Below are 26,988 nucleotides of genomic sequence, written 5' to 3'. Positions count from 1 at the left end.
ACAAAGGATCTTATTCAACCTTTTAAACATGATATTATTTTGTGCCATGAATTTAAGTAGAATCCTGATTCCATAATCCCCTAACTTAAAAGTATTCCCTGAATACATGCTGGGCTGTTTCTAAAATAGAAAGACCAGTTGTGGCTTGTGTTTAAAGAGGTAAAATGAGAAACTGCCAGTTGTAGTTGTGATCTCCTGGGACCCTTTCATGCACCAAACCCAAAGTAACAATGACAATAAAATAACTAAGAGCTCTTTAGAGTTTACAAAATATGTTTATGTATATTATTGCCTTCGGTCTACGCAACACTCTGAGGAGACAGGTAGTATCGTTGGTCCCACATTAAAGATGAGGAAATCAAGACTCAAAAGGGTTTACTAATCCTACCTAATAAAATAGTAATATGCAAATTGACCGCACCTTTGCTACACCCAAGCCACGCCCACTAGCCAAAGCCACGCCCACCAGCCAATCAGGGCGAGTATGCAAATTACCCAACAAAGATAGCGGTTAATTTGCATACGCTGAGGGAGGGAGGAGTGAAGACTGAAGACAACTTAGAAGGAAGAGGGAGGAAAAGCAGAAAGCAAGGTGGCTGCCAGAGGGAAAGCCCGGGCGGGGCAGGGCGCGGCAGGGCAGAGCAGAGCAGAGCGGGGTGGGCGGCAGCAGCACTCAGGTGCAGGTGCAGCAGCCACAACGGCGGTGGCAGCGGCAGCGCACAAGGCCGCAGCAGCCGCTTGCAGGATTCTTCCTGCAAATGGGCTACTAGTGTACTCATAATCACACAGGTAGTTAATGGGGTCGGGAATTGATCACACACATCCTACCTCCAAATGTCACATTTATTGGCTGTACCCAAATCCCTAATTCCTCCCCCAAATTTCTGAGCTTTTCACTATAAGTCATCCCTTTTTTTACTCTTTCTTCTTTCTATAGACATTTTCCCTCCATTATGATCTGGGATACCTCCTTCTTTCCCCACTGGTAATACTATATTATGGTCATTGGACTTGGAGTCAATCTGAGTTGGAGTCTCAGCTCTGTCTCTCATTCACCCATTCAATCTTGCATGCATTTATTTATTTATTCATTCATATTTTCATTCATCAGTGTTTTTTGAGCATCTACTATGTGCCGGATCCTGCGCTGGGCACTGGGAACAGAGCCAAAAACAATCTATAGAGAATCCTTTCACTTCTGAAGCTCCATGAAAATCTTCACCTCTTTTAGCCTCAGACCCCTCATCTGTAAAAGCAGAATTACATATACATCACAGGTATACTGTAAAGACACAATGGAAGTGCATATGCCCAGCAATAGTGAGCACACACTAGTACATGATAAGGGCTCAATTAATACTAGGTAATAGGAAAGGTCATGACAGGGCATATACTCTGAAGCTTGGTATTGGCCCCTCTCAGACTGTAATGCAGAGCATGAAGCATCTCTTCAAGAGCCCTTGGGCCCACCTGCCCACAGGACATTAACATAATACACACCTTAGGCTGGGTATTCATTCTACACTGAGATTTCATTTTATATTTCAGGGATGCTTACTATCTTTTATAAAAGCCTAAGCGACCATTATGACCTGACGACCAGTATGACGTTCACTGACCACCAGGGGGAAGATGCTCAATGCAGGAGCTGCCCCCTGGTGGTCAGTGCGCTCCCACAGCCAACCTCCTGCAGCTGGTCAACCTCCTGCGGTCCCTCCCCCTGCCAACCAGCCCCCATCAACCTGATCAGGGCCAGCCAACCTCCTTCAGTCCCTCCCCCCCCCCCGCCAGCCGGCCCCCATCCGCCCCCATCACAACTGGGCGAGACAGCCCCGATTGCCCAGATCACTGGCCAGGCCCAGGGATCCCACCCGTGCACGAATTCATGCACCAAGCCTCTAGTGTGTGTGTGTGTGTGTGTGTGTGTGTGTGTGTACATGAAATTCAGTAAATATGGACAAGCCTAGAGAATTTTAAAAACCTTCCATATTCCCATAACATTGTCATTTGTACACTCATTTCTGAAACACTGTTGAACATCTTCTACATGCCAGGCTACAGATACAATGGTAGAAAGGCTGATGCTGACCCTGCTCTCAAGGGGCTTATCAACAGGGTAGGACTTTCTAATGTCTACCCTTCCAGAATATTTCTACCCATGTTCAACAATTCTAAGTCTTAATGCTACTGAAGCAGAGAACTCACAGAAATACAAAGCAGCAGCAAAACCCAGAGGCCACTGCTATCCTCATTAAAAGCTAAAGCATGGTTAACAGCCTTAGTTGTGCATTAGAATCACCTGGGGAGCTTTTTTAACTCCTTATTCCCAAACCACAGCAAGATCAATTAAATCAAAATATCTAAGTGAGGAACTAAGGCAGTGGTTCTCAACCTTTCTAATACCGCGACCCTTTAACACAGTTCCTTATGTTGTGGTGACCCCCAACCATAAAATTATTTTCGTTGCTACTTCATAACTGTAATTTGTGTTTTCCGATGGTCTTAGGCTCTACAGCAGCGGTTCTCAACCTGTGGGTAGCAACTCACAGGTTGAGAACCGCTAGCAGGGTCGCCTAAGACAATCAGAAAACACAGATATTTACATTATGATTCATCATAACAGTTATGAAGTAGCAACGAAAATAATTTTATGGTTGGGGGTCACCACAACATGAGGAACTGTATTAAAGGGTCGCGGCATTAGAAAGGTTGAGAACCACTGAACTAAGGTATAGGTGTTTGTATCAGAATTGTTACATGGGCAAATACCTTGAAGAGAAGAACACTGTTTTTTGTATTTTCTAAATTGCAGGTATAGTTCTAGCCAGTTTTCTCAGTGATTAGAGCTTTGGCCGAAGGACTGAAGGGTCACAGGTTCGATTCTGGTCAAAGGGCACATACCTCAGTTGCAAGCTCCATCCCTGGCCCCGGTCAGGGCATGTGTGGGAGGCAACCAATTGATGTGTTTCTCTCACATCAATGTTTCTTTCTATCTTCTCTCTCACTTCCACTCTCTCTAAAAAAAAAAAAAAAACCATGGAAAAAATTATCCACGGGTGAAGATTAACAAAAATAAATAAATAAATAACTTGCAGGTATATAATTTGAAATTATAATTTTTACTCTAAAGTTATTATCTAGGAGTCAAAAATTCTAGCTTATAACCCTTGTTCATACACTTGTTCAGTGTGCGGTTTTAGGAAAGTTATTTAACTTTCCTAAGTTATGTGACTAGAAAGAGGGAGAAATTTGGGAGGCCAATTTCTCCAGCAGTTATAAAAATTACTGCATTTCAAAATTTGCAGAGACTCTTGAACTCCTCCTAGTAAATTTTTTTACAGTGATATGTGTGTAGCTATTCAAAACCATTTTTTGTCTGACTATTAATATTGTCATCTAGGGAAAAATAAGATAAACATACACATTAGGGGAAGGCAAGGAAGAATCCTGTGGAACTGGATGGAATTCTATATATGCATACCCATTCATCTCCTATATCTCCTGAAAGGTACAGAATGACACCCACTTCAGTACCAGTGAACATACTTAGTGTACAGATTTTGGTTTCTAAATACCATTCCCCATGAAAGGGAGTGAAGATACTTTGGAGAATGACTGATTCCAGAATTAGGATATAAAAAGGTCAGGACAAGCCTAGAACATCTTGTTGTACTATAAAGAAAGTAGGTTCTCATGGAATCTAGTGAAAAGGGCATAGAAGCCCGAGCAAAGGGGCTTTAACAAATCAAATCTGGGACAATGTGAACATTAAAGGAAATAATGACAGTAATGAATGATAACCCACTGAATCAAAAAAAATCCATAAGTCCATTCTGATGTGAGGGGAGGGAGGGAGAAAGGGAGAAAGAGAGAGAGAAAAAAAGAAAAGGTGTTTTTTTTTCTTTACAGTAAAATGCCAATTAATAAATGTAGAAAGAAAGAAAGAATCAGAAAAATCACAATTTCGCAAGTATCATAGCAATGACTACTTCAGGCAAGAATCATTAATGAATGCTAAAATCAGTGGGTAAAAGTCAGATGGAGAATATAATCTTCTCTAATAGGATTATCCTAAATAGGATAGCCTCAAATTATCTCCCCAGATTACTCATTAATTACAAAGAGGAAAATTATAATTTTATAATAAAGGAAACTAGCAGACATCACCTTAAGCAAGTGATTAAAGTTAACAAATTGAGACTTGCTTAATTGGCCTGTGCCTTTCAAGTTTCAATGTCATAAAAGGCAAGGAAAGGTTGAGGAATGATTCCAGATTAACAGTGTCTAAAAGGACATGAGAGCTAAATGCAAGACATAATGTTGGATTTAAAAAAGAACCTCCTATAATGGTCACTCTTCATCTACAAAAGGAGGATTATACTGGTAATAGCCTCTACTTCAAAAGATTATTGGGAATATGTTTGTATATTTTCAGAAAACAACTCCGAGACCATGTGGATTCCAGCAACAGAGAGGAATTGACAGGACTACTCCAGCCATGAAGACAGAAGAGAAGCAGTCCAGAGATGGAAGACACTGATGTGGCCTTCCCATACTAGCAGTTAGCAGCTGTGCATCACTGCAGGTTGCCCAGGACCAAACCAGAGAGAGTCGGACCTGCATTACCACCATTTGTCCACCATCCAGAACCGTAATGTCAGTGCTGACATGTACACATAAGGAACTGTTGGACGTTGAAATTGGGACTCAAAAGAACTGTTGGCCCAGAAAGAAACTCTCTACAGACTGATTCATTTGCCTGTCACCATAACCGTTATTGCTTGTCTCATTTTCGGTTCTTATAAGTGTATTTCTAACTCATCTAGGGGAAATAATGAACAACATAGACTGGTGAACAAGAACAGACCCAGAAACAAGGAGGCATGGATCAGACTGTCGGGCCTCAGAGGGAGGGTAGGGAAGGTGGGGGTAAAGGGGAGAGATCACCCAAAGGACTTGTGTGCAAGCATATGAGCCTAACCAGCGGTTAAGGACAACAGGGGGGGTGGGGGCATGTGTGGGGAGGGGTGTGGGATGGGAATGGGGGGATGAGGACAAATATGTGATACCTTAATCAATAAAGAAATTTAAAAAAACAGTTAAAAAAAGATTATTGGGAAGATTAAATAAATTTATATATGTAAAGCACTTAAAAGAGTGCCTGGCACATAGTAAATCCCCCAGCAAACAGTTATTATAGTGTATATTTATTCACTTACTATTTATTTACTTTTCTAGAATATAAGCTTTAGAAAACAGAAATTGTGTTGTTGTTGTTTTTGGTTGGTTGGTTTTTATTAAAACAGTATTAGCATATTGAAGACATTTACTAAATAGTTGTGAAATGAATAAACGGAAGAAAATGAACAGGCAATGATGTTTGATCTGAGGTAGAATTTCACCCGATGTTGTTATTTAAAAATGCTAAGCTTACCTTAGGATACAAAGAAAGGAAAATAATTTTGAGAGTTCTTAAAAGAATTCTAAAACATGTATAAGGAAAGGTCAAGAATCTGATCCAATTACTGTCAAAATGGTAGCATGCTCTCATTCCCTGCAGATAATTTGGCTCTAAATACCCCAGGGCTTTCTGAGAACCTGAACTATCCACCTGGCTAATTTAAACCTTCCTGTCAGGGCCCATCCACCCTTGTTTAACAGCTCTGCACTGCCCAGAGGAGGAAGGAAAAGGGAGGGAGACGAGGCTTCAGAACATCCAATGAACTACTCCTTGCAAAAATGCTTTCTTGGTGAAATAGTTTGAGAATACTGCAAACTGTATACCTTTTGGGAAGCCTCCCTATGACCATTTATTCTCAGAAGTTTTTGCAGTAACCAAAGTCCACTGAACCCAGTATTTCCGAAATCACTTGCTCATGTAACACTTATCCTCTAATAACAATGAGCACATGATGAAAACCACTTTGAAAATACTATACAGAGAGTCTATTTTTTGTATGTATTGATGGCGAGAAGAGGAGTACCAGTGTGAAGACCTCACTGGTAACATCACAAGAAGACCTAAGCACAGCTGGCCCCAGGGGAGCTCAAATCTACCTGACCAGTCTCACCTCTCATGCTTCCCTACACTCTTGCTACTTTTACTGCAAACTCTGTTGTCAGGTGCTCCTAGAAATTCTAACTTTATTCATCCTACTAATCCAAAATGGAAATAGGGGTTAGTTAGTGGGCTGACTACTTAAAGCCTATTTTGTGTGTGTGTGTGTGTGTGTGTGTGTGTGTGTGTGTGTGTGTGTGTGTGTTTAAGCTAATCTCAGGTTTAAAGTGTATATCCTTAAGAATATACAACATTTTAGGTACCAGGTTATTATAACACTAAGGATTTAGATTTGAGGTTTTGTAGCCATAAGTAAATTTCTTAACCTGTTAAGTTTATACCTAGTGTCCCGAGGTCAGCAAAAGGATCCAGAGTCTGGGGTTTGTTTTGATGGGTGGGAGTTCCATGTGAGGATCCGGTTGGGCTGGTGGCAGCTGACTTGCTTCCCATTCCAAAACCTCCTGAAAAGGAAATACGGTAATTGAAAATGAGTTAGTTGTCTAAGGCTAAATTCTGAATTTTGTCTTTAAGGGTAAATTAGGACAGGATTTGGAATAGGTTAGAAGTTGGTAGACCCTGTTTTTCTGAACTTAAGTGAATAGTGTCCTGGAGCAGGGACCGGGCACAAAAAAAGGCATATATGTTGTTTCCTGGCCACACCTGTGAACTATTATGTCCAGTGTTTACCTTCCCTTCGTTTTTTCTATGAGATTTATAGTCAGGCCTAGATCTGAATTCTGTCTCTGCTATTTAATGAATGAGTGACCTTGTGCACATTGTTTAACTTCTCTGAGTTTCAACATTTTCTCACTTGTTAAGAAACAGGAACTGCTTCAGAAAGTTGCCATGATAAGCACATTGTGTGTGTGTGTGTTGTGTGTGTGTGTGTGTGTGTGTGGCTTGCACAGTGCTGTGAATGCAATCACACAAGTTGGCTCTCAATAAACACCATCTAGCCTTGAGAAAGACAACTTATTTGTCACAAATACAGCCCTGAAACAAGTCCTTTGTGAAGAAGGAAGACCATCCAAATTATTTAGCAGGTACTCTACGCTAGAAATTTTCAAGTTATTTCACTTAAACTATACAACTATGTGGGACAAGAATTATGGATCCCACTTTACAGATAACAAAATGGAGATTCAGACTTGTAAAAAAAAAAAAATCCAAGAACTTCTAAGCAGCAGAGTTAGTTATATACCCAGATCTGCCAAATTCTAGCGTCAAAACAGACATTCAGCAAATGAGACAAGTAAAATAACGTGTAATACACAGCACTACCATGTCATCGAATGCAATGGGAAAGTTCCACAAGAATGTAAGTCTTTAGGAAAGATCAACACAAATTACCTAGGTGGGCTATAATACTCTGTAAGTACTCACTTCATTCCGGGTGAACAGTCATGCTTTAGCAATTGGTTACATATGCATATGAGTAGCCTGCTGACCTTTACCTGGTTTAGTCTGCCAGTCCCAACCTCCTGAAACATCTGGCTGAATATTCACAGCAGGTGTACTCGAAGCTAAAAATTAGGAGAAAAAAATAATTAAGAAATGGCATCTCAGAAACTGCTTTTCTCAATGGATACAAGACACCGGGGGGGGGGGGGGGGGGAGGGGGGAGGGCAGGTGAGGGCATGTACTGGGGGGTAGGGGAGGCCGGGGGGAGGTCAATGGGGGAAAAAAAAAGAGACATATGTACTACTATTTGTAATACTTCAAACAATAAAAAAAAAGAACCTGCTTTTCTAAGTTCACACAGGAAAGTGCTATGCCGTCCATGAGCTCTGCATGGCCTCCCCAGGTCCCAAGGGATCCTGAGCTCTCAACACATTTTGCAGCACTTGGTAATTTGTGCATTCCTCCTCGGTGACTTACATGAGGGTTGGTAAAAGCCATATACGTATCCCCAAAAATGTATACACAGTTTAGTAGCTGAAAGCTCAACTGATGGTTGTTGTTTGTTTTTTCATATTTAACCCACTGGAATTAATAATGGCAGCCAAAGTGTGTGTACATTACATTTTTTTTAGTATATCGTTTATCTCTGTTCCTTCTTTGGCTCAATTTTTACCTCCATATCCACCACACACTTTGAAATATAACTGTGCATATTCTGTCTTCACTAAACTGTGAGTTCCTTGAAGGCAGGAACTACCTGATTCATCCATGTGTGTCCCACTTCTATAGTTATCCGAAAGTCGGTGGGCAATAAGATGAAAAAAAAAATCTCAATTGTCTTAAATTGGCATGAACAAGTGTATGCGAGGCATGATCCGTTTAGGACTTAACTTTTGTTTTCTTCTTTGCTGTGACATGAATTGAGAATGATCAGTCTTTCAGAGCACGTATTAGGCACTGACTATATGCCATCCACCATGCTCATGTTAAAGGTGTATCTATTGTCACTCAAAACAAACTCCTTACAGCCCCCACTCAAAATAGACCCCCTCGCACCTCTCAAAATTCCAAATGTAGAATTTAAAAATGTTTAGCTAAAGAGAATCATGTATATACAATGTATACACATTGGTACTAAGTTTTTTCTGAATCTATAAAATCCAAATAAGAAACAGGATGTCATAAGAATTTCTTTCTAAGGCACCTGTAAGTTCTGTCCATAAAATCAGTGAGAAAAATGCAAATACTAAACATTGCAAGTTGGATTTAATACATACCCACATTCACCACCATGACCACACCACCACCACCAAAAGAATCATGAAATCACCAAGATTAGCATTACGAAGCCTTAGATTTTCTTGTTTGCTTAGTATAAACCAAGATGTCTTCTACCTTCCCATCACTAAGTTAAAAAGAACATGCCATTATCAGCAATTACAGTTCTTTCCTTTCTATTCTTATTCCACGGTAATACCTGAAAACTGAGGTGGAAATTAGACCATTTTGCCAACCCTTGCTGTCTGACTTCCTTTACACTCTGATCTTAGTGTTACATCCAACTAGGATGTAGAACTGGGTGTCAGAACTTCAACCGTATTACTAATCAAACCCAAAAATCCTTATGCAAGGCATCATACAAGGCACCAGAACAAAAAGACACATTGCCTATTTTCAATAAACTTAAAATCTGTTGGAGATGGAAATATATAAATTAAAAGGTAATTACCTAATACTTTTATTCTCCATCTTGACTTCCATTACAGTCATTTGTTTATTTTTTTCTTCTAACACTATGCTCTAGTGCTTATTCTCTTTAGAGTAGATGTTCAATAAACATTTGTAGAGCTCAAAAGTAATATTTCTTGATTTTCAGAAGAGATTGGTGGTGCCTTGTAGAAATCAGGAAAATGACTCCAGGTTTCCAGCTTGAACGGCTGGGTAAAAGACTGGGAATAGGTGCCTTTTGCTGAGGTAGGGAATTCTAGAGATGAGCAATTCTGACCGCCCAATCTGACATCTGATTCTCACATATATGTTATCCTATACCAGTGGTTGGCAAACTGAGGCTCGTGAGCCACATGCAGCTCATGAGCCACATGTGGCTCACGAGCCGGGGTTTGCCACTCTGTTTACTAATGAGTTTGCCGACCACTGTCCTATACCAAGAATATGCAAATGATCTACTACCAGTGGAACGATCATTGATGTCCAAGCAAGGAGAGTGGAAAATTCTTTCACTCACTGGCAAGACACAGACAAAAATGGCTACAGAACAAAGGGGTACTAACTGGCCTACACTGGGTAATAACATGTTCTAACCAGCTCAAAAGAAACAGAAAACCAGATCCAGAACTGCCATGCTGAAGTATAAACATCCACACCCATGGTACATAAAAGGTAGAACTCTTGTGAAAATAATAAATTCAAAGTATCAAAATCAGGAAAATATATAACCTTATTAATTCTATCATGATGCATCAAAGAAGGATAGGAAAAAATGAGTTAATTCATTTTATATTTACACTAGAGGCTGGTGCATGAAATTCGTGCACGGGGGTTGTGTCCCTCAGCCCAGCCTGCACCCTTTCCAATCTGGGACCCCTCGAGGGATGTCTGACAGCCCTCTCACAATCCAGGACTGCTGGCTCCCAACTGCTTGCCTGCCTGCCTTCCTGATTGCCCCTATCTGATTCTGCCTGCCAGCCTGATCACCCCCTAACCACTCTCCTGCCAGCCTGATTGGTGCCTAACTGCTCCCCTGCCAGCCTATTTGCCCCTAACTGCCCTCCTCTGCAGGCCTGGTCACCCCTAACTGTCCTCCCCTGCAGGCCTGGTCACCCCTAACTGCCCTCCCCTGCAGGCCTGGTCCCCCCCAACTGCTTTCCCCTGCAGGCCTGGGTCCTCCCAAACTGCAATTCCCTGTAGGCCCGGTCACCCCCAACTTCCCTCCTCTACCAGCCTGGTCGTCCCCAACTGCCCTCCCCTGCTGGCCCAGTCACCCCTAATTGCCCTTCCTTGCCAGCCTGGTCACCCCCAACTGCCCTCCCCTATTGGCCCAGTCACCCATAACTGCCTTCCCTTGCCACCCTGGTCTCCCCTAACTGCCCTCCCCTGCTGGCCTGGTCCCCCCCAACTGCCCTCCCCTGCCAGCCTGGTCCCCCCCCAACTGCCCTCCCCTGCAGACCTGGGTCCCCCCCAACTGCCCTCCCCTGCAGGCCTTGTCGCCCCCAACTGACCTCCCCTGCCAGCCTGGTTACCCCTAACTGCTCTCCCTTGCTGGCCGGATCACCCACAACTGCCCTCCCCTGCTGGCCATCTTGTGGCGGCCATCTTGTGTCCACATAGGGGGCAGCCATCTTTGACCACATGGGGGCGGCCATCTTGTGTGTTGGAGTGATGGTCAATTTGCATATTACCTCTTTATTATATTACCTCTTTATTATACAGGATATTCGATAGAAAGATAGATAGAAAGCACCCACTGTGTGCCTATAATTCTTCTAAATACTAGGGAAGCATTAATGAGCAAACAAACAAAAATCCCTGCCTTGGTGGGAGAGATAGACATAACATGTAAGTACACCATTAAATATAATGAAGTTGGTAAGTATCATGGAAAGGAAACTGTAGGAAGGGCAGGGGGGATGAGTTGGGATGTGAAATGGAGCAGTCAGAGAAGACTCCATTGAGAAGGTGACAGTTGAGGAAATATCAAAAGAGGTGAAGGAGTTAGCCATGTGATGTCTGGGGATGAGGGGACAGCCAGTGCAACAGCAAGTAGGCCAGTGTGGCTGGAATGAAGAGAGCAAGAAGGAGAGAATAGAAAACGAGGTCACTGGGGTGCTAGAGCCATAGGGCCTATGTAGGCCATTTTGAGGAGGACTTCGGCTGCCATGCTAAGTGAAATAGGGAGCTATTTTGAGCAATGATGTGACTTACATTTTAAGTAAGTGAGCAAAAACAACAGCTTTGACCTCCATCCCTGCATCTTTCTCCCCAGGGAAGCCAACTTCCAATCAAAAGATTCTCTTAGGTGGGCACTACACAAGGGTGAGAGGTGCATTTCTTGTCCATGTGGACCCACCTCAAATAGTTTGAGATTTAAGATTAACTGGAAATCACCCATAAAGGTTATTCCTAGACTGATTCCTATTTCAGTCAAGTTACAGTCTGACCTATGTTGCATAACTCATCTTCCTTTTGCATTGGCCTAACTTCCATGAAATCAAGCTGATGATTGGACTGCGTTCTCCAGACAAGTTCAGGGTGCCTTGAACAATACATCGTTTTCTAGGTTGAAGCCAATAATGTTCAATAGCCTAAACATCAAGAATGAGATACAATTCTCTAGCTCAAAGCCATTTGTCCTTCATTGAAGAGCTCCCGTTTTAATCTGTTTTGCATTTACAAATGGATGTGATCACTATTCTTTCCACACAACCTAAGTCTCTAAAATAATCTATAATAATAAAACTGTAATATGCTAATTAGACTGGACGACCTTCTGGACAAAGCTGGGGCTGCGAGGGAAGCTGGGGTCCCAGGTGCCAGAGGGAAGTTGGTGCTGGCAGCCGGATTTTGTGCATCGGGCCTCTAGTAAATATATAATGTGGGCTGCGTATGTAATTTTAAATTTTCTTTTTTTAAATTGATTTATTTAGATAGAGAAAGGAAAGGAGAGAGAAAGAAAGAGAGAGAGAAACATTGATTTTGTTGTTCCATTTATTTATGCATTCATGGTTGCTTCTTGTATGTGACTGGAGATCGAATCAGTAACCTTGCATATAGGGATAATGCTCTAACCAACTGAACTACCCTGCCAGATGTAATTTTAAATTTTCTGGTTGTCACATTAAAAAAGGTAAAAAGACATTGGTTAAATTAATTTTAGAAATATATTCTTTTAACCTAATGTATTAAAAATATTAACAAGTGATCAATATAAAATAGTAATGAGATATTTTACATTCTTATTTTGTATTGAGTTTTGAAATCTGGGATGTTATTTTATACTTAGGGCACATTTCAAATAGACTAGCCACATACCAAGTGCTCAATAGCCACTTCGTATTAGATAGAATAGCTCTAACTCATCAGGGTGCTGTATTCTAAACTTTGTTCTGTAGCATACTGATTTTGTGGAATGCTCATATCACATTTTATTACTTGACTCATATTTTTCCACATTTCAAAGATGTCTTCAACTAGGATGCATCTTCCAATCAACTAAAAGTAATAGCACTGTTTTCTTCCTTATCAGTACGTAAAATAAACACCCTACAATCAATGGTATCATAATTCTATGCATGCAGCTCTAATACAAAAAAAGAATTCCACAGTCAAATAAGTTTTAGAAAAGCTGAGTAAAACAAAGTTAAACAGGCTTGTTTATGATAAGACACCCAGAGCTTTTAATATGGTAATATGAATTGTTAATATCCAAAAGAGAGAGATGCATTATGTAGCTTCGCCTCACCCCACCCCCAAACACCTACATGATGCTTTTAAAACTAAGTACCTATGGGTATCGTGTGGAAATCTATTTCACAATATGAAATACTTCTTACCAATCAATGTAGGTGAAGGACTTCTCGTAGGCTGAAGAAAGGGGTCAGTGGAAGCACTGGATGTGTTCAGGAAAGAGCCCAGCAAGTCTGGACCTGATGGTTTAGAAGGTGCTCCAAATGGGTCAAAGGCGGCACCTAGAAAATAAAAGAGAAATGTGTTTGTCCTATGAGTTCATTCATTCAATAAATATTGAAGAGTTATCACTATTTCCAGGCCCTAGGCCAAACACTTGAAACATCAGGATGATTCCTGCCTCCTGGGCTATTCCACAGGCCCATCCTATCCTTAAATGTCCCCCAGGGCTAACCAAAGTTTGTGAATGAACTAAGAGGACTAGAACAAAGTGGGCAGCTGATCTTTCCAGCAACAATGCAACAACACTAATATTGTATCATTTCTTAGGATTCACATTGCCCTTCATAAAAATACCTCAGCTGATCCTCAATACCCCTGTCTTCTATCAGACAGAAGTGGTGTTATTTTCATTACAAAGACAAGGAAACTGAGGTTTAGAAAGCCCAATATCAAGTAAATAATAGGGCTGACATTCAGGCTCAAGTCTTCTGACTCCAAATTCCAGGAATTTCCCAAAGGCATCTCACATTTCTCAAGGTGTAAAATGAATGTGATTAAAACCATGCAGAGCTGCATCTATGTAATTGCCCTTTAATATCTCATTATTGGACAAGGAATAAAATTCCCTTTAGCACCTTATATTAAGATGTTACTTCCTGTCCTGACTGGTTTGGCTCAGTGGATAGAGCGTCGGCCTGAGGACTCAAGGGTCCCAGGTTCGATTCCGGTCATCGATGTTTCTAACTCTCTATCCCTCTCCCTTCTTCTCTGTAAAAAATCAATAAAACATATATATTTTTAAAAGATGTTACTTCCTATTCTGTAAGTCTCACACTAGTGAATTAATTGTTTCCTGGAGTGGAACTCACCTTTTTAGGAATAGACAACTAGAATCAAACAAGTTAACTAGTAAATCCCACTCTTAAAGCCCAGGCAGGATATATGGTTTGATGTGTTCAGCTATGACTTCATTGCCACAATGTTCTCCTATAATCTTCTGGGCAACGAATTAACCTTGTGCAGTGCCAATAAATCAAGCATCTGTCAGGCACTCTGTTACACAATGTATATCCTTTATCATTTAATACTCACTAAACTTTATCTCTTCTAAAGTGAGAACACCAGATTTATAGCATAACTATAAGAGGACACTGAGTTAATTCCTTTACATCTAAGTTTGATGCCAACTAGTGTAGGATGCTAAAATCTTCTATTACTTGGTACCCCTTTAATGGCAACTTATGTTAAATTAGAGGCATTCTCCACTCACTAAAAGTGAACTTCCCAACACTACAAGACAAGAGCTCAAAATTTAGTCTTTACAACAATGCCGATAGGTAAATATTAACCCCCTATATAACCAAGAAAACTAAGGTTTTATTAATAAGGCTACACAGATGGTTAAGTGTCAGTCCTGGGAGTCAAATCCAGGCCTTTAACTCTGGACTGTGTTCTTTCTACTTCCTCTTAGGAGACAGAATACTTGTGTTCTAGATCTGGGTTTGCCACCAATCAGCTCTGTATCCTTGAACAAGTCAATCAGTATATACAGGCCTCAATTTCATTGTCTGCAACCTGAGGCACAGATTTATCTAATGTGTCAGAAGGCCCTTCTATTTCTGACAATGGGACAGAACTATCTGCATAGGACTATGATGGATTAAATCATCAAAAGTCACACAAGACGCACCGTCTTAAGGATCTTGGGGAACTTTTTATCTCCTGATAGAACTTTTATTCACTTCGGTGAGTAAGAACTGGATGGAAGGGAGTGAAGTATAGAGGAAATATCCTGAGATTCAAGGCACCTCACATCCTGGCTCTACCAATAACATGTAGGAACTTGAGCCCTAGCCCCTACATTCTATGAATCTGAGGCTCACTCTTATAAAGAAAGCCTCCGGCTGAACTGCCATGAATCAACACCTGCCCAAGGCCTTCTGAGAAGTGAAGGATAAGCTTGGGAAAGAAAGTTCCCACAGGTTACCATGTGCCTGGAATGTCCAGACATTTCCCTTTACTCTTCCTAATGGGATGTTATCTTGGTAACAAGGGGAGATGGTTCTTAGCTATAAAGGACCTCTGCTCACTCAACTACACTGTCTTGCAAATGTCAAAACACTGTGGATATCCAGTCACAGGAAGGGTGGAGTCTGCAGCAATGAGCAAGGCGAAGCTACCTGAGCCACATGGGGCTCCAGCTCCTTACCTGGCTCCAACAGCTCTGCTACAGTCAGCTGTGCTGCAGGCATGAGTCCCTCAAATATGCCTTGAAGTAGCCAAGTACTTCTCTGCACAGCCAATGTGTATTCAGAAAACTACAATTCCAGGAAGGCATTACAGGAAAAACTGAGGGGAAGCCCTGGAGTCAAATGGCCTAATTTTGGACCTTGGCCCGATCCATTACTAACTGTATAAAAAAAAATGGTATGCTACTAATCTGACTCTAAGCCTCTATTTCCTCAACGATGAAGCAGAGATAATAACAGCATCTAATTACTGGGTTTTTATAAGAATTGAATCAATGGTTAGTGTTAAATTCCATGTTTGGCAAATAGTAAATACCCCACGGTCACTATCAATCTCCATCTCCATGCTCAGGTATTAAAGCCCTAAAAAAATTAGAGTAGGGGTGAGAAGCCCAAACATTCACTCTTACCCTTTCCTACCTTTGATTTCCTCTTGTGTTCCCCGTTTAAATAAATATATAAACTTCTGGGGAACTTTGAGGGAGACCAGAAAAGTCTAGCTTATTAGGAAGGTTCAACTCTACCTGCTTGGCCCAAAGGTTAGATTTCGGAACTGTCCGGTGCAGCATGGAGAAATTTACCTTCTCCCACGCGTAGGGTTGGCGATGCGGTGGTGGAGGTGGCAGACCGGCGTGGTGTTGATTGGGCAGATGCAGGTCCACTTGGATGAAACGCCTCTTCCACCCCGGACTGTCCAGCCTGGGCAGGGCCGGCCGCACCTGCAGCCCCAAACAGGTCACTGAGCAGATCGGAGTTGGTGGGAGGAGCCACTGGTGAGGAGAAGTTCTTACTCACTGTAGACCCTTCCAAGCCCAGAAGGTCCACGTCCTCGGGGGGAGGAGGGGCAGCGGGCTCCTGCTGCTTTTTGCTGGGCTTTTTGGTTTCATGGTGCTTGTCATCACTGGCATTGCCATGGGGACTGGAAAGGGTCAGAAGTTCATCATCCGACTGCTCGCTTTCCTGATTCACGAGGGCAGCGTGGTCCTCCTCACAGAATGATTTCTCTGATTTCTGATCTAAGAAAGGCCAGTATGACAACAAACGGTTAGCTACTGGCCACAGCACTGCTGACATTGTTGGTTTTTTATAATTTATATACACTCCAGAAAGAGAGGAGAAACAGCTCTGGAGCAAACAATGCTTTCAGACCCTTCCCAATGGAAAACCTGATGTACTTCACATTACATTCAATTTTCACTTATTGAACATCTAAGAGTCCAGTACAGCACTGGGGCGAAGAGCAGAAACTCCGGAGCCAGATAACCGGGATCTGAATCCCAGCGCCACTACGTACTGGCTCTGTGACACTCAGAGAGTTGCTTTACTTCTCCGTGCCTTAGTTTCCCTTTCAGCAAAATGGGGGTAATAAATACTGCCGAACTCACATGGCTGCTGTGAGAATCACATGACATGATATACATATAGGAAGTGCTCAGATCAATAGAAAGTAATACATAAGTGTATATAGCATTTCTTATTAATCATAAGTATTATTGTTGTTATTGTTATTATCTTCCAGGCACTATGCTAGGTGCTTTGAAAACAAAACAAAACACTAGCTCCTATTTCTTTGCTGACTCCTCTCTCTGTTTTTTACTTTTCCCTGGGGCCTGCAGCCAAAAGCAAGGCCTTTCTCCCCCAGTCTGGAGCAGAAGTGAACCACACACCTAAAGAAGGAATAGAGGGAATGGCTCTGCTTAGGATGGTCCTTACACCAACCTGAAAGGTACTTTCAGCATAAAATAGGCAGCAGGAAAGAGGCATCTTCCGGGGAAGGAATAGAGATGCTGGTGAGTGACTTTCCGGCCCTCCTTGAGACAGCTCCTCCTATGGAACTTTATCATTTAATGTCAGATAGATAGATCCACATTCAAATTAAGTAGATGCACATCCCTTATCTCCAATTCCAAAATGCAGAAAGCTATGAAAAGGGAAAGGTTTTTCCTAAGTTTGGTGCAAACTAAGTTGGTAGAAAATATGACCAGACCTGATGTGAAAGTATTTGTAATCTCCATTTATTTCACTCAGGGTTACTCTTTATATGTTTCACTGCAGAAGTGTTAGTACGTTTGATTACAAGTTGTTGTCAGAGAAGCCCCTGGGAATGCTAAGTCATATACAATGTATGTACTATATCACCTCACTAAAATCCAAAAAAGTCTGCATTCCTAAACACACCTGGCTCTGCAAAGTCAGGAAAAGAAATTGTGCATTTGTGCTAACAACCTATTTCAGAGCCTAACAGGAATGATTTCTAAATTGCTTACTAACATTGCAGAAAAGAGGTAAACATGGAGTTTTATTGAAAGCCCTTGTGTGATAAAACAAGATATGGGGGAACCAAGAGGGAGCTCAGACATCTACCTGCTGTCTAGATTTCCTGAATTTTCCATTTTTTTTAAATGTTTTTGGTCCTATTTCTGAATATAAGCCTTTCAATTCAACAGAATTCTATGAACAATTTTTTTTTCACCAAACACAGGAAATTCTGTGTAGGCAATGGGAAAAATGTCTTATGTTCACACAGCCAGCTGAGGAGGGTGCATCAAGAAAATTGTAATTAGACTATTGCCAAAGCCAATTCCCTACCCATTTCATAAAAGGAGTCCTTATTATTGCAGTTAATTTCAGCAAGTCCTAAAGCAAGGATTGAGACAGCATAGGGACTTGGGCCTGGGGCCAACGGAATGCCAGATAGCCAGAAAGAACACCGTATAACATAACCACATAAATGCAATCATCCCTCCACTTCCTTGCAGATATGGAAACCCCTGTTCCACACGCGCAAGTAAGATGTGACCACTGTATAAATTTCCTAGGATGGCAGTAGGGAGCGACACCACCTTCTTGCCCTAAGGAGCAGATTGCTGCGAAGCAACCCAAAGGAATAAAGAAGTGGTTGGGCCCTGACATAGAAAAAAATCATGCCTTTCCCAACTTTTATGCATGCCTACTTTATCCACCTCCTATTAAAAACAACCCAACAAAGCCACTTGCGGTGCCAGTTGGGAGCCCTGTGCTCCTGTGCTATCTCCCTCACACCTGGTGCAAGTCCAATAACATTTAGGAATATCTCAGGGGGTTCCTTTTTATTTCCATCCTGGGGAACCCAAGAACCCCAGCTGGTAACAGGATGGCAGATGGATATTGATTAGAATGCCAATCTACTGATGGCAGTAATTTGAAGTATTACGTTAGAAAGATTCTGAAATATCTCCAGGTTCAGCAGAAAACGATACTGTGGTGGAGCCCAATTTCTGCCACGGTTGTTACAGCAAGTAGCAAGTATGGGCAAAGTGGTTGCCTTCCCTGCACCAGGGAAGCTCAGTTCTGTCCCGCTAATGGTTAGAGCCCTCTAGGGGCAATGCCAGATTTTATATTTTTAGAATATTAGCTGAGGGCAGGACATAGAGTTAATTTGTGTGTCAGCAGAGTAAAGGGAGATCCTAAAGAAGATCATGCTTATTTGTAAACCCAGGGAAAATGTGATCCAAAATACTGCATCGAGAGAAAAGGTAGCATTCGGCTTAAAATAGCTTTTTGCATCAGTCTAAGCATTTATGGACTTGAAAGGAGGGAAGCTGCCTGACCTAAAAAAGGCATGAGCCAAGACAGTGTCAAATAAGAAGGAATGTGGATAACTTCTAAGTGCTGTTTTACTTTAGGCTGCTTGGAGAACGCATCACCTTTACAAAAGAACCATGTGACCATCACCTAACTGTGTAAGTTTAAAGAAATGCTTGCAAGTACCTTGCCAACAAAGAGTGGAAAAGAAGCCACCTTGCCCAAAATGCCTGGGGTTGTCTGGAGGGATATCTATTGGAGCCTGTCCTGCAAAACAAAAGGCCACGCAGAATCAGTGAAACACGGGAAATAAGACAATATGATAAATAATACCAACACCCAGCCTTCATGCTGAAAACAAAGCCATCAGGTGACTCATACCTCCTAAGACCAGAGTGTCTTGATGCTCCTGGTGAGAAGAGAAGAGGATGCTGGGATTGACATCCTTCGTGCAGTAATGTTCCCAGGGTGGGGTTAAGTCAACCACTTTGTCTTGGGGCTGTAGTTCTACATCCAGAGTCACCTGAAACAGTTGAGGATATTTTTCTGGTACATCACATGCATCCAACTCAGGCCTAAATAGGGAAGTAAAAGAATAAGATCAGTGAAAAACAAATGGAACCAGTACGATGTTCAGCACAAAAACCACTGGAGGTTGACTCCTCAGTTAACCCTGAGACTGATTTCTAGGGAAAACACAATCATTAACCAGATAAACTACTTTACTAGTCTGAGCCTCAGTTTCCTTTTCTGGAGAAAAGAGGAGAATAATGCCTACTCAAAGAACTTGGATACTACTACATGTGAAAGCATTCCAAAAGGCAGAGGTGATACATACAGCCAGTATGCACCAGCATGGCCAAATCAGTTATTAAATTAGTGAAACAGGCTCAAGGCCACCACCCTGAGCTCTTGAATGCCTATCCCTACCCCAACCCAGCATCGGCCACCCCCGAGTTCTCTAGACCACACTTTAATACAGCAACTAAGGGTTATTGTCTGGTGCAAGGGGGTCTCCTAGGACCCTGCTTCAATGCTGTGATCTGGTATCCAGTCTGAAGGGCTATCGCTCATATCATACTACTGATGACACTGCCACCCCTGTTGAAAAACACAAAAGGACACACAGATGCAAAGGACACAGCATTGATATTTTGTGCCCTCTCTTGTTCCCCCTTGTTCCTTCACTTGGAATTTTAGGCCTTCCTATTTGAAGTCTCTTGAACAATTTGTGTTCAAGACAAATCAAAACACCAGCCTTGCCCTGGCGAGTGTGGCTCAGTTAGTTGAGCATCATCCCATGCACCAAGAGGTCACCGGTTTGATTTCCGGTGTGGGCACATGCTGAGGTCACGGGCTCGATTCCCAGTAGGGGGCATGCAGGGGGCACTCTTTCACATCAATGTTTCTCTCTCTCTCTCTCTCTCTCTCTCTCTAAAAAATCAATAAAAACATTTTTTTAAAAACACAGAAAAACAACGCCAGCCTCTCTGTTGCTAAGCTACACTTAACAGTCCTCAGCAGCTTCAGGGGCCCTGCAGCACAGCGCAAATGAGCCTTGAGCAACTGGCTCCCAGCATTTCACAGCTGCGCGAATTGAAAAGGGGTTTCGGCGCAAGCAGCACTCACTTGGTGAACTTTAAAACTGTGGTTTCCAGTGGTATGAATCCAGTATGAAACTGAAGCTGGAATATTTGAGTGTTGGTCACCTAAAGATACATGAGAGAAGCACATTTCAATCAATCAGTAGAAAGGGAATCAGATCAAAAGGTTATATTTTGAGGAGCCATGCACCTCCAACTGTTTCTAAGTCTGAACCTTTATTCACTATGAATATTAAATGACCTCCCCATTTGGAACAGGCCTAGCTTTATTTCTAGCCTCTCCTCTCCATGAGCTCTGTCCAGGAAAGCCGTTTCCTCATCTGCGAATGTCCCACGTTATTGCACACTGCTATGCTTTGACTCATTCCACTCCTTCCATCCAATATACCCCTGCTCCAACCTGATAAACTCAACCTTCACAGCCTACCTTGAATGGTCATAGCCCCTCTGTAGTCTTTCTGGGCCACCACTGGCTAAACCAACTGCTCCCATTATAGCATCTAATGCAACCCCTAATATGGCAGTGGACATTTGCGCATGTGTGAATTTCCCCTGCTAGGCTAAGTTTCCTAAAGGCAAGGACACAGTCTTATTCTTCTCAGTCCTAAACTCCTAGGCAGTGACTAGTACAGAGCATGCATTTAGCAAACACTTGATGAATTAAAAATGCAATTACTTGTAGTAATATCCAAAAGGTGGCAATCACCTGAATGGCCACCAACTGATGAAGAGATTAATAAAAGGCAGTATAGTCATATAATGGAATACTATTTGGCCATATAAAGGAATGAAGTACTTGGGTGGGTGGGAAGAGGTAACCAAAGAACTTGTGTGCATATATGCATAACACGTGGACACAGACAATAGGGTGGTAGAGGCTTGGGGTAGGGGGCGGGGACGGGCAATAAAGGGTCAGTGGGAGAAAAAAGAGGACATACGTAATACTTTCAACAAAAAAGATTTTAAAGTGAGTGAATAAGTAAAAAGGAATGAAGTACTAATACATGCTACAACATAAATGAACTTGGAAAGCATTATGCTTAGCTAAAAGAGCCGGTCACAAAAGACCTTATGTTCTATGATTCTATTTATATGAAATGCCCAAAATAGACAAATCCATGGAGACTGAAAGTAGAATAATAATGGCCTAGGCCCTAGGGGATGGAGGAAGGGGAATGGGCAGTGACTGCTAATAGTATAGGGTTTCCTTTGGGGGTGATAAATATGTTCTGGACTTAGACAGTACTGGTGGTTGTACAACCCTTTGAAAATACTAAAAGCAACTGCACTGTACACTTTAAAAGGGTGAATTTTATTGCAATAAGAAAACTGAAAAAAAATATGTAATTACTTAATCCTACTTCCTTAATAGAAATAGCCCCCCACATGCTGATCCAAATGGGACACTGTAAAAAAGGCACAAGCTTCTAAAGAGCAAGGTTAGCTAGAAGTTCTAGGGTTGCCACCTTCTAGAAAAGTCATCTGGGCAAGTCATAATCTCTCTGAGCCTCGGTTCCCTTCCCTGTAAAGTGAGGGAGATGGGCATCAGAAATCTTTAACGGTTCCTTCTGATTCTAATACCATAAGACACTCAAGCCCAAAGTGATGTAGAAGAAAGACTCTGAAATACTCCCACTGAATGCTCCGAGGAGCTTATGCCATAAAACCATACCTTGGCCTGTAGCCGACTCCCGATGGTTGACCTCAAGTGATACATGGAAACGACCACATCTCCTTGCACAGTGATGCTCAAGGGAATGAAGATTTTCCCATCTTGGACACGGTATTCTCTTTAAACAGAGACAACATACATGAAAGAGTCCAATTTGGTATAACTGCACAGGTATAGACCTCCATGGCTCTGGCCAAGGGACCTGTTTGCCCAGGTCTGGACCCAGGAACCATTTCCTGTCTCGAGCAAAGTAGAAGCACAGCCTGTGCTAACTGGGTGCAAACTGGTCCTTCATGGATGGATGGATGGCATTGATCTGGTGCCACTGCCTCTCTCTCCTTCCCATTTGGACTTCTAGATAAATAATCGCCATCTCTACTACACAGGTTTCATTTCTTCACATACATCTAGCCCTGAGATATCTGTCTCCACATAACTTTAAATTAATGGTGAAAACAGAGGTAGAGGGAATGAAAAGTCCAATGGAAATCAGTACAGAAATAGCAATGAAATGCTCTGTGAGGGTCTTGGATACTAATCCACAAATTCAGTCTATTCCAAACTAATTTCATTTCATGTTACCATCCACTCCCTTCTCTCCACACCCCCTCCCACCTCCCACTGGCAGCTGCTCTTTTAGATTCTATAATGTCTTTAATTACACCAACATCCACCTCAGATGTTCACCTAGAAACCCCGTTCTTCCCTGATACTTCCTTTATGCTCACCAAATCTCATCAAGGTCATCCCTTTTTAAAACATCCAGGTCCTCTGTCCCATAGCAGTGTCTTAACCCTGGTTACAGCTCTTGTTAATCCCTTAGGTTGTATCACCATTTAAAAGGGGGCTATGCCATCCTTGATTTACGTGCTTTTCTATGGTTACCACCTATGATACACTTTTTAAAAAAATTTTTGGTCATTTCACAATGCCATAGTCCTTACAGGCAGGAAATAATCCAATGTACAGAAGAATAGAGCAGTTCACAAGAATTGAAATATTATGACTTACTTCATCCGTTCAAAATCTGCACAGGTTGTATATATTTTGGTTTCTCCAATCAGCACGTCACAGTACGGGCGACATCCGTTTCTCTGTTTGTTAAAAAAGGGGACTGGACTGACAGTGATCGACTTAATCGTGAGAGACTTGAAGTGAGGCTGGTAGGGTTTGTCTGCTAGGAGGTCACACATGTAGCCCAGGTATCTAAAACAGAAGATTTACATTCTGTTGGTGCCCACCACACCAGGAGAAAGAAATCATTGATCTTTGCTATGATGTTTGTTTTTGCAAATTATTAACTTATAATAAAAATTTAGTATGCTCATTTCTTTAACATAACTAGCTAAAGAGAATACAACCAATAATGGAGGAAAGCTTTTATCTAGTGACACAGCTGTACTTCCCCCAGAGAACTGATGAAGGGGTATTTATTAAATGCAAAAGGTTATGGGAGCTTGATACTGACTCAATATTTGAACATCTATTCCTATTTGACCTAGCAGATTAGACTTATGAGTTAAAGGCTGGCATTGAAAAATTTGTAGAATTTTATCATCAGAAGCACTTTTAATCCAAAAGAAAGGTAAGGAGATGCAATTTAAATAAGAGAAAGGATGAGATTGTGACTAAAGAGGAGATAAGTCAATTATCTAAACAGGTTTTTGTGTGTGTGTGTTTGTAAAGTACATGGCACCAACTGAGTATGTCTGCGCCTACCCTACATCTAAGCTTACTTTACCTCCTGTGGGATGGCGAGAGTCCGATTCCTGGTCGCTTTGCATATAACAACCGAACAGCTGGGCCAGGAGTTGAGTAGAGATTACAGAAAATGAACATAGCACCAACCAGAATTGACGATGCTGCCCGTCCATCCTGCCAAAGAAAATGCATAAACTTGTCATAAACATGGTCCAATCAGCCACTCACCACTGAGACTGGCTGTACTTGCCATTAAGAGAGAGGAGTTGGGCCAGGCCAGTATGGCTCAGTGGTTGAACATCAACCCATGCACCAAGAGGTTGCTGGTTCAGTTACGAGTCAGGACACATGCCAGGGTTGGGGACTTGATCCCTGGTGGGGGACGTGCAGGAGGCAGCTGATGGATGTTTCTCTCACATTGATGTTTTCTCTCTCTCTCTCTTCTCCCTTCCTCTCTAAAAAATCAATAAAAAATATATATATATTTTAAATTGAAAGAAAGAAGAGTTGGGGGTGGGGGAAGGAGAGAGGAGAGAAACCCTTTTAATTGGGCATGCCAGTCAGTTCAAAATTGTTTACTTGAAAAGCAAACTCAGTCCCAGCTACTTAAATCACAAAGCCGAAAGGCGAGACTTATTCTCAGGATAAAATTGGCTCTCTACTAACCTGAGAAAGCCATCAATAGAAATCTGATTTGCATATATTTACTGGAAAATAATGTGATCTTCAAAGTAACCTTGGAATTACTAGTTCTTTTTAATTTGTTTCAATAGATGAATATGTTTAATATTTTATTTTTTAAAGACATTTCCTTTTAATTGGCACTTTTCTTCTTTTTCTTTTCTAAATATATTTTTATTGATTTCAGAGAGGAAGAGAGAGTGAGAAAGAGAGAAACATCAATGATGACAGAGAAACATTGATCGGCTGCCTCCACTGGGGATCGAACCTGCAACCTGGCCCTTCACCAAAATTGAACCCAGGACCCTTCAGTCTGCAGGCCCATGTTCTATCCACTGAGCCAAACTGGATAGGGCTATGGGTTGCGGGCTCTATCCCCAGTAGGGGACATGCAGGAGGCAGCCAATCAATGATTCTCTCTCATCATTGATGTTTCTATCTCTCTCTCCCTCTCCCTTCCTCTCTGAAATCAATACAAGTATATATATTTTAAAAATACATTTATCCTGTGTTTAACTTCACATAGTTTGTAAAATGACCAATCTCCAAAAACTTTTTAAATCCAGATTCATTATGTGAATCTCCCATTCGGAGAAAATTGATAAGGTTGATCTCTATATTGCCATAAAAATGTTAATTAAGCCTGGCAGATGTGACTCATTGGTTGAACATCAACCTATGAATCTAGGGATCTCCAGTTCAATTCCCGGTCAGGACACATGCCTGGTTTTCAGACTTGATCCCCAGTGAGGGGGATGTAGGAGGCAGCTGATCAATGATTCTCTCTCATCATTGATGTTTCTATCTCTCTCTCCCTTTCCCTTCCTCTCTGAAACCAATAAAAGTTCATTAAAAAGGCAACTGAATGCAACCTTGGGAAGCTGTAGATCCATTAGCCATCTACCTTTGGAAGCAGATATTCAACCATGATTTCACTAACTGTATAACTACCTTGTCCAAGTTTCTCCACCTTGATTACAAGAAACTGGTAAATATCTTGCAGAAATCCAATAAACTGTCTCTACTAATGTATTAGTCTTTTTGAAAAATGTTCAGGTGGTTTGATATGAATAAGTTTTGCTGGAGGCTAATTCCAGCAGGACATAAATGCAAGAAGTTTATCAAAAGGTTGATGGAAGTTTATCAAAAGGTTGGGACTTCAGCAGGGCTGAAGATCTACATAGTATTGCCTGCTTCCAGACAGCTGAGGGCAGTTCCCTGAACCTGATAATCTTTTACTGTTTACCAAACCTTACCTTCGATATGTATATCTGCTTTGCTTTAGGGAAAAAATCTTACCTAATAATAGACAAACATGTAAATTGACCATACCTCTGCTACACCCACAGCCAATCAGAGTGAGTATGCAAATTAACCCAACAAAGATGGAGGGTTAATTTGCATATGCAGGCGCGAGTGGCCGGGAGGGGCGGGATGCCTGCTATGAGGTAGAGTGGGGGGCAGCGGAGGGAGCTACAGGAGCAGTGCTCCAGACAGAAGCGAGGACTTGCCGGCTGTCGGGTGGTGGGAAGTGAAGCCAGGGGAAGGAAGGCCTATTCTTGCACGAATATCGTGCAACGGGTCTCAAGTGTGTTAATAAAAAGCTAGGGGTCCAGACATTGGGAGAACTTAGTAACTAGAACTAAGTTTCTGTCTGGCTTTCCCCCATGTCTTCCAAATTCATATTTCTTCTCTAGCCTCTTCATTCATTTATGCACAGCCCCTTTTCCAGATTCCTGAACCCTAGCAGATGCTGAGAAAGACCCCAGAAAACTTTTTGGTATTTTTCTAAGAGGTAAAAATCATCTGTGCAAAAATATGTGTGAAAAATTTATATGAAAATGTTGCCTGAATTGCCATCAGCCTCACCAGATGTAACTTTCCAGGATTAACCTCCTCTGTCTTTTAGAAGCAATCTCTTCTTGCTTGCCTGGCACCTCTTCTAGTTTCCTCATATTACATAACGGATCCATAATTGCTTTCTCCGTGCTTTCGGCATTCTGTCCCATAATTTAAGTCTAGAGAGTGGATATTGTTCAATATTGTGAGGCTCTTTTACTATCTTACTACCTATCAGCTTTGTCTTAATTACTGCTATACCCTTTCTTGCTTGACATTTGTTTGCTGATAAAGGAACAGCATAAAGGAGTTAAGATAAGATTATACCATGTGCCTCAAGCATTTATTGTTGTCCTTATTCCAAGGACATTTTTCTTTAAAAAATACACTTTTCTCAATCTTAATTCTTTTTAGGATTTAGTCCTCCAGACACTCTTTTAATATGCTCTAGGTGCTTAGATATGGGTCCCTTCTTTTATTTGCCATGCTGGTCTTTTAAAAATTTTTATTAGTTTTTATATTAAAAGTTAAGTATTTGAAGTGGAAAGAAGAAAAAGTGTTCTGCTTTTTTCC

At 41.7% G+C, this 26,988-nt stretch overlaps 1 protein-coding gene across 1 annotated transcript in view; it reads right to left on the bottom strand.

Moving 5' to 3' along the window:
• Positions 1 to 26,988, bottom strand: part of DNAJC6 (DnaJ heat shock protein family (Hsp40) member C6) — a 133,863-nt gene that overhangs the window by 8,735 nt on the left and 98,140 nt on the right. Inside the window, exons 6-15 of the mRNA XM_028142365.2 lie at positions 23,936 to 24,069; positions 23,206 to 23,400; positions 22,195 to 22,312; positions 20,548 to 20,627; positions 19,300 to 19,493; positions 19,105 to 19,185; positions 15,936 to 16,370; positions 13,030 to 13,164; positions 7,513 to 7,581; positions 6,400 to 6,519 (exon numbers count right to left, since the gene is read on the bottom strand). Coding sequence (XP_027998166.2) covers positions 6,400 to 6,519; positions 7,513 to 7,581; positions 13,030 to 13,164; positions 15,936 to 16,370; positions 19,105 to 19,185; positions 19,300 to 19,493; positions 20,548 to 20,627; positions 22,195 to 22,312; positions 23,206 to 23,400; positions 23,936 to 24,069 — 1,561 coding nt within the window. The remainder of the gene's footprint in view (positions 1 to 6,399; positions 6,520 to 7,512; positions 7,582 to 13,029; positions 13,165 to 15,935; positions 16,371 to 19,104; positions 19,186 to 19,299; positions 19,494 to 20,547; positions 20,628 to 22,194; positions 22,313 to 23,205; positions 23,401 to 23,935; positions 24,070 to 26,988) is intronic.

This window comes from Eptesicus fuscus, chromosome 9, assembly GCF_027574615.1.
Source record: "Eptesicus fuscus isolate TK198812 chromosome 9, DD_ASM_mEF_20220401, whole genome shotgun sequence".
Taxonomy (NCBI): domain Eukaryota; kingdom Metazoa; phylum Chordata; class Mammalia; order Chiroptera; family Vespertilionidae; genus Eptesicus; species Eptesicus fuscus.
This window is presented reverse-complemented; position numbering and strand designations above follow the sequence as displayed.